Here is an 8841-nt window from a genome sequence, read left to right as displayed (position 1 = left end):
AACTTGGTGAGCACATCCAGGGCAACATCTGTTATCTGAAATACTTCAGTTGGTATACCATCTATTCCTGGGGCCTTATTTTTTGCTATTTCCCTCAAAGCAGCTTGAAAACCACCTGGAATAGGTGGTGGTGACTGCTGCACGCATGTGATTAATATGCTATTGGAGTATACATGTATAAATGGGTGAAATGCTTTATTAATTATATTTCCCCAAAATAAAATGTTTTTTTCTTAAGTATTGTATTTTACTAATTACTTTGTCTGCGTCTGGGGAGTGAACCCCCATGGTTATCCTATTTGAATTTAAAAATGTGGGAAGTTACATCAGTAGACTGTCTAGTCCTAAGCCAATCTTAATTTACTGAAATATACTCAACTTAATAATGATAGATTTTTAAAAAACACATTTTTGGTCTGATTTTAAGCATATTCATAAATGAAACTGTGTAAAAATATTCTCTTTGGTAAAATTATCTCTCTATGCAGATGATATGATAGTATACCTAGAAAACCCTAAAGACTCAGCAAGAAAACTATTGGACGTAGTTGACCAATTTAGCAAAGTAGCAGGATACAAGATTAACATACGAAAATCAGCTGGATTTCTCTACAGTGACAAAGAGAACACAGAGCTGGAGCTAAGAAAAACAATACTCCTCACAATAGCTAATCACAAGATAAAATATTTGGTAGTAAATATAACTAGAAGCACAAAGGATATATTCCAAGAATATTACAAAACATTACTACAAGAAACAAAAAGAGACCTGGAGAAGTGGAAGTATATCCCTTGCTCATGGATAGGAAGGCTCAATGTTGTGAAAATGGCAATACTACCAAAGGCAATTTACACATTCAATGTAATCCCAATAAAAATACCAATCCCATTCTTCAATTAGATGGAAAAGGTAAGCTGCAGTTTCATTTGGTATGGAAAGAAGCCCCATATAAGCAAAGCACTTGTTAAAAATAGAAAAAAGGTAGGAGGCATCTCACTCCCTGATTTCAAATCCTACTACACTGTCGTGGTAGTTAAGACAGCATGGTACTATTACAATGACAGACACATAGATCAATGGAATAGAATTGAGAACCCAGAAATCAGCCATCTGCATATGCTCAACTGATTTTTGACAAGGAAATTAAATCAGTTAAGTGGGGAAATGACAGCATTTTAAACAAATGGTGCTGGCAAAATTGGAAAAATATCTGCAGATGACTCAAGCAAGATCCACACCTCACTTCATACACAAAAACCAAGTTTAGGTGGATCATGGACCTAGGACTTAAACCAAAGACTATAAACTTAACTAATGAAAAGCTTGGAAGAATTCAAGTAGTCCTAATCCACAACATAAACAGTCTTCCAAGCATCCTGAAAAATCTACAACCAGAAGAAGTTACAATAGATGAATGGGGTTTTCTAAGAATCAAATCCCTATGCACATCCAAAAACTTCTCCAACAGGGTAAAAAAGGAATCCACAGACTGGGTAAAAGTATTTGGTAATGACATGTCAGATAAGAGATATATATCTAGAATTTATAGAATACTCGAGCACCACAACAAGATGAAGGTAAATAACCCAGTTGAAAAATGGGCACAGGATATGAACAGACTCTTCACCATAGTAAATATTCAGATGGCCAACAAGCACATGAAGAAATGTTCAAAATCTCTAGCTCTACGAGAGATTCAAATCAAAACAACTATGAGATATCATCTCACCCTAGTAAGAATAGCTACATTTAACAGAACAATAAGGAGCAAATGCTGGCGAGGTTGCAGAGACGCTGGAACCCTTATTCACTGTTTGTGGAAGTGTAAAATAGTGCAGCCATTGTGGAAGGGTGTATGGCGCCTTCTCAAAAAGTTGTAAATAGAGATACCATTTTATCCAGCAATCCCACTACTGGGAATATACCCTAAAGAGACCATAACTGCCACCTAAGCAGATATATGCACACCCATGTTTATCATAGCTTTGTTCATGGTAACAAGGAGTTGGAAACAAGCTAAGTGCCCATCAACAAATGAATGGGTAGAGAAACTCTGGTATAGTCACACTATGGCATACTGCGCTGCATTGAAAAACAAGAAACTCATGCAATATTATTTAAAATGGGTGACCCTGGAGGACATTATGCTGAGTGAACTATCTCAGTCACAAAGCGACAAATACTGCATAGTGCCACTATTGCAAAACAGGACTGACATCGAAGTTGGGGGGACTGAGAAAGATGGGATGAATAATGTATATTGCATTGAAACAGATAAGAGAGAAAATTGTTTTAAAAGGGTATGTGATTAGGTATTATTGTCATGACAGGGATCCAGAATGAAGGCTGCATAGTGGAGTGGACCTGGGGAGAGGGATTGTAAAACAATGCCGGAACTTTTTATTTTACTTTTCAAAGAGAAGAGTGTACTGTGGGGGATGTGTGGGCAGGGATAAAAGTACAATAATGAATTAATGGAAATCCAAAGTCTCTGTAAATTTTCATTTAAAAAATGGTAAAAAAAAACCCCAGCTATCTTTAAAGCAAAAAAAAGGACTAATCATGGTTTTTTGGATTTGGTTGGTTTTTTTGGTTTTATCCTGTTTGTTTTGTTTTTTAAAGATAAAATCCACTCCTAAAGGCTGGCCAGTGTTTGAGGGATGGTGTTTTGTTCACCGTTATCCTCTCCCCTTGACTCATTGCCTCATTCCTAACAAACATTTATTAAATATCTTTTGTGGCTTTAATTTATTTTAATTGATCCAGTAAGTAAGTTGAAGTAAATAAAATCCTTTGTATTTTTCAACTGGAATGACTGACAAAGGCTGGACACTTTTATGCTTACTTGACCTCTTTTCTATCTAGTGTTTGGTGTATATAGTTTGAGTAATAGATGTATTAACAATATTTCCTTGTATGTGTAAGGGTAACATTCTGTCACAGCATTCTACTTAAAATGCTTTTTTTTTATGCCACACCATTCCTCTTTAATTTATCATTCAGTAGTAATCTGATTCAAAATGGTTAATACCAGTCTTTCTCAGCTCATTAATGTCTATGATGTCAGTCTTTATGTATTTTACTTCAGTTTTAACAACTTATAATTTTCCTAGATTCATATTATATACATATTATAGTTGCCAACTATTTTATTTTATTTGGATACACAATTAACATACATGACAGCAGCAATTAGTGATGCTCTTAGGAAACACATGCATAGACCAAAAAGCTGTTGTTTGAACAAAGCAAGGGAGCACTGAGTGGTTTACACTAAGGAAAGATGTGATTCAGGATTGTATCTTTCTGCATAATTCTAAAAGCTGTATATTGAGCAAATCATTCAGGAAACTGGACTCAATGAAGAAGAATGTGGTATCAGGATTGGAGGAAGACTCCTCAACAACCTGTGTTATGCAGATGACACAACCTTGCTTTCTGAAAGTGAGAAGAAGACTTTAAACCCTTGCTGCTAAAGATCAAAGACTACAGCCCTCATTATGGATGGCATCTCAACATCAAGAAGACAATAATTCTCACCACTGGACCTATTGGCTACATTACATATAGAAAAGAGATAGAAATTGTCAATGGTTTCATCTTACTTGGATACATAAGAAACATTTTTTGTATCAGCAATAAAGAGATTGAAAGATACATTTCACTGGGCAAGTATTCTATCAGGGCTTTCTCAAAATTACTGAGTGACAATTATTTCAGTTTTAAGACCAAGATTCAGGCTATAGTCTTTTTCCATCACTTGCTATACATCTGACAACTAAATATTGAGTAAAGGATGACAGACAAATAATTGATGCCTTTGAACTGTGGTATTAGAGAAGAGTACTGAATGTCCCAGGAACTGCCAAAAACCACATATGTCTTGGAGAAAGTGCAGTCATAATGGTCCTTGGAGACAAAAGCTTTGTCGCATATACTTTGATCATGTTCCTAAGAGAAGCTTTTCCTTGGAGACAGACATCATGGTGGTAAAGATCAGCTAAAGAGAAGAAAACCTTCAGTGAGATAATTTGACATAGTGACTGCATCAGTAGGCTCAGGTGTGGCGGAGATGATGAGGATGGCACAGAATAGGACAGGGTTTAGATCTATTGTTCATAGAGTTGATATTAAGTGTTCTTGGCAGCATCTAACAACAGCAGCACCAATGACAACAATAATTTCTATGAGTGGACTCTGGTGGCCTAGTTAGTAGGGAGTTGTGCTGTTACTTAAAGGAAGTATCACTCTGGTAGTTCAAATCCACCATCAGCAACTTGGGAGGAACATTTGAAATCTCCCATGTGATTTATAGCTTCAGCTAAATACCTAAGGTCAGCTAGGAGTTGATTCAGATTTGATGGCAGAGAATGAGTCATTTTCTACAGTCTTATCATTGTTAGTCTGTGACAACTAGGTGCCACTTTACCTTTCCTTTTGTATTTTATATTTGGATTGATTTCCAGGAACTGGAGATGGGAAGACTGCAGCTTAAGTGACTTTCTCTTCTTCTCTGTGCAGCTTGGGGATGAACCATGATGATGACCACTCTTCCTGTGCTGGGAAGTCCCACATCATGTCGGGAGAGTGGGTGAAAGGCAGGAATCCCAGTGACCTTTCCTGGTCTTCCTGCAGTCGAGATGACCTTGAAAACTTTCTCAAGTAAGTCTCTAATTCAATTTATATAATCGCTGTCATAGTTTGTGCTGACAAAGACAGAAGGGGAAAAATAGCAAACAGCAGGAGCAGAAAGTACTTTCTTTTAGAATGCTCAGTTGACCAGATGGGCAGGTCTGTGCAGACTCCCTTCTTGGACACTTAGCAGTTAACAGAAGATCTACCAGTTGATTAAAGGATCAGCACAATGATAGTTACTTCAAAAGAGCTCTATTCTGTTTCTATGCAGCATTTTGACCCTGAGTGGATGCTACTTTCAAGGCAATCATGGATTGCTGTGTGACAGTGTATCTGGCTTGATCAGGAAGAAGTAATTTGCTGTCACATCTAGTGGATAGATATGTCATCATTACAGCTACTTTCTTTTCAGAGAGTGTCAAGGCCATTCCATTGTCAGTATTTTGTGAAGGAATTTGTCTTTGGATTTCAGTCTTTCATCATACAATGTATGGTCATGGATCAGTTGGATCTCTTAATGTTAAGCCCTCTGTACAAGACTTTAGACTTGGCACACAGAGCTTTTTCCCCCATATTCTACAATATTGCTCAGCCATAAAGAAAAATGAAATTCTATAATTAAGAAGAAACTTTAAAAACTTTATGAAGAATGAGGAAAGTCATACAAAAATATCTTTTTGTAGTATCACTTTTTTGCACAATAATAGGTGAAAATTAAGACTTCTCTCTAGATGCACACGTCTCACAGGACACACACTTCTCTTTGGGGACCTTACCATCACTTTCCGACAAGTGGCCAAGGTCTGTGTGGCATGGCTGTCACAGGAGTGTCTTCCAGCCACAGCTTCCCTGGTGTCTGCTAAAGGCTGAGGCTCAGATAAGGCACACTGCTCACACCCAGGCCAGTGACAGAACCACAGCCTTCCAGGTTGAGGGGCTGCAGTTTCAGTGTGGCCCAAGCTACATTCCTGCCCAGAGCACTAGACTGCTGACCCCGCTCCCTGAAGACTCCACTGCCCTGCTGCCCGGAGACCGCCCAGCTGCTTGCTCCTCCCACTGTCCAGCGCCAGGAGAACCAATATCACAGGTGCTTTGGACGAAAGACTGCTGTCTAGCTGCACCACGTGGGATCCCAGAAGCTCAAGCAGAAGGGGTGAGGCCAAATTGAGTTGGGCCGAGATGTGGTTTTTGGAAGGGAGCAAACTTCCCTCTTCTCTTATTCAGGTACTTTGGGTAAAACTCCGCTGTCTAGTTACCCCACATGGGAGTTCTTAATCTCAAGAAGGGAGCATGAGAATGCAGATGCTTCACAAAACATTGCCATACTCTGTGTCACTATTTAGTTACAACAACCTAACATGTACTAAGAAAAGACTCATATGTCAAGAAAGCAGCAGTCTACTTCAGTCATGAAAAAACAAAATAACCCATGTACTAAAAAGGCAGACCCAATGAATACTCCACAAAGAGAGAACCAGAAGAAATATGTTGATGTGGAGTTAATCTGAACAGCTACAGAAGAAGATGCAAGTAATGGAAGAAGCAATGGAAGCGATTAAGAGATCAAATAGACTGGAGATAACATTTCAGAAGAAATGTGTTGATGAGGAGCAACTTGAACAACTATGGAAGAAATGCAAAAGGTGGAAGAGAGAATTTATTGTATAGATAAAGAGGTACAAGAATTAAAAAAAAATCGTCATGAGGCAGAGCGAGTATAGCCAACATAGTACTGGAAATAACAGAAAAGCTTGAAGATGCGATCTTGAATATTAAGACCAAATTGGCAGAAGTGTCCACCAGGCTGGTAGAACAAAAAAGTAGAACTGATGAGATGAAACAGAGTCAGTGAGATGGAAGACAAGAGTCTGTCTCACTGGAAATATACCAGAAGAAAAATCAGAGATGGGATGTAAAGAAAGTAAAGAAAATATTAGAATTTTGTGGGATGACATAAAAAGGAATAACATACATATGATTGGAAGTCCAGATCATGGGAGTGACAGGGAAATATCTGAGGAAAATTGTGGAAGAATTCAAGAGAAAAATAGTAACAGAATGGATAAAAAACCAAAACCCATCAATATGTTGCCTACAAGCGAGATATCTCAAAAAAGAAGAGAAAGGCAGTCTCAAAATCAAAGGTGGGGGGGAAAAAACCCAACAAACAAATGGCAACCACAAAAAAGCTAGGAGGCAATACTAATCTCTGATAAAATAAACTTAACAGTGAAAACCACCATAAAAGATAAGGATAAAAAACACAATAGCTCAAGAAGACAAAACCTTGGTTAGTACTTATACATTAAATGATAGACCTGTAAAATACATAAAACAGTAACATAATTGAATGAAGAAATAGACAGCACTACAAAAGTGGTAGGAGACTTCAGCACACCACTATCACCAAAGTATAGGTCAACTTAAAAGAAATTTAACAAAGATGCTGAATATATAAACTATACAGTCAGCCAACTTGAACTTGTATTTAGGGTACTGCACCCAACTAAAACTTAATTCACTTTCTTCTCAAGTGCACATGGTATATTCTCCAGAAAGGTCACAAATTAGGACACAAAGTAAGCCTCAACAAATTAAAAACCATCAAAATAATACAAAGTATCTTTTTAAACCACAATACCATATAACTAGAAATAAAACACAGTGAGGTAAAGCTTACAAACCACCCATGTGGAAACTAAATTAACTGTCTGATAAAACAGGATTGGGTTAGAAAAGAAAGAATGAAAGACATAAAGTTCCATGAAACAAATGAAAACCAACATACCAACAAAACCATAGGATTCAGCTACAGCAGTCCTCAAGGAGCAGTTCATAGCACTGTTGTTGTTGTTATGTGCCATCAAGTTGCTTGCAACTCATAGCAACCCTATGTACAACAACCTAAACTCTGCTCTGTCTTGTGCCAATTGCACTGTCTCTGACACTCCCATCCCATTACCCCCGTCACCGAATGAATCCACCACATAGAGGGCCTTCCCCTCCGGCGCTTTCCCTCCACCCTCCCCAGCATGATGTCCTTCTCCAAGGTCCAGTCTCTTCTTACAACCTGTCCAAAGTATGTTAGACAGAGCCTCAGAATCCTTGCCTCCAAAGAGCCACCCAGTTTAACCCTTTCCAGGATGAATCTGTTTGTTTTCCCAGCAGTCCATGGTACTCTCAATACTTTTCTCCAGCACCATAGCTCAAAGGCATCAATTCTCCTTCTGTCCTCCTTGGTCATTGTCCAACTCTGATGCATAACAAGTGATTGCAAAGACCAAGGCCTGTATCAGGCACACCTTAGTCTCCAGAAAGACACCACTGCTCTTCAGTACTTTGGAGAGGTCCCTAACAGCAGGCTTTCCCATCACAATAAGTCTTTTAATTTCCTGACTACTGGTGCCAAGAGTGTTGACCATGGAGCCAAGGAGACTAAAGTTGTTAACAATCTCAATCTCTTCACCATCCATCCTGATGCTGCCAATTGGTGCAGTGGTGAGAATCTTTGTCTTCTTGACATTGAGCCTCAATCCATATTGGAGGCTGCAGTCCTTGACCCTCTGCAGCAAGCATTTCAGGTCCTCCTCAGTTACATCAAGCAGGGTTGTGTCATCTGCATAATGCAGATTGTTGATAGATCATCCACCAATCTTGACCCTACATTTCTCCTCATAGAGGCCAGCCTCACGGATGATCTGTCCTGCATACAGGTTGAAAAGGTATGGAGATAGGACACATCCCTGGCGAATGCCCTTCCAAATTTTGAACCATGCAGTGTTCCCCTGCTCTGTTCTGATGACTGCCTCCTGGCCCAAGTATAGGTTTCGCATTAGAACAATCAAGTGTTCTAGGATTTCCATTCTTCTCAGAGTCAGTCACAGTTTGTTATGATCCACACAGACAAACACCTTTACGTAGTCAATGAAATACAGATATACATTCCTCTGGTATTCACTGCTGTCAGCTAAGATCCATCTAACATCAGCTATAATATCCCTAGTACCACGACCCCTTCTAAACCCAGCCTGGACCTGTGGCAATTCTCTGCTGATGTGCTGTTCCAGTCGTTTTTGAATAATCTTCAGTAGAATCTTTCTTACATGTGAAATAATGAGATTGTTCTATAGTTTCCACACTCTGTTGGGTCACCTCTCTTTGTGATGGGAACAAATATAGATCTCTTCCAGTCAGTTGGCCAAGTG

The 8841-nt window shown here is 38.9% G+C and overlaps 1 protein-coding gene across 1 annotated transcript in view; it reads left to right on the top strand.

Annotated features, from left to right (window-relative positions):
- The window catches only part of ADAMTS17 (ADAM metallopeptidase with thrombospondin type 1 motif, 17), a 530244-nt gene that overhangs the window by 248166 nt on the left and 273237 nt on the right, over positions 1-8841 (top strand). The window contains exon 9 of the mRNA XM_006900064.1: positions 4523-4663. Within this exon, the coding sequence (XP_006900126.1) occupies positions 4523-4663 (141 nt within the window). The remainder of the gene's footprint in view (positions 1-4522; positions 4664-8841) is intronic.

This window comes from Elephantulus edwardii, unplaced genomic scaffold (genome assembly GCF_000299155.1).
Source record: "Elephantulus edwardii isolate Elephantulus edwardi_28Jun2011 unplaced genomic scaffold, EleEdw1.0 scaffold00272, whole genome shotgun sequence".
Taxonomy (NCBI): Eukaryota; Metazoa; Chordata; class Mammalia; order Macroscelidea; family Macroscelididae; genus Elephantulus; species Elephantulus edwardii.
Note: the sequence above shows the minus strand (reverse complement) of the source record. Positions and strands in the feature narration are given on the sequence as shown.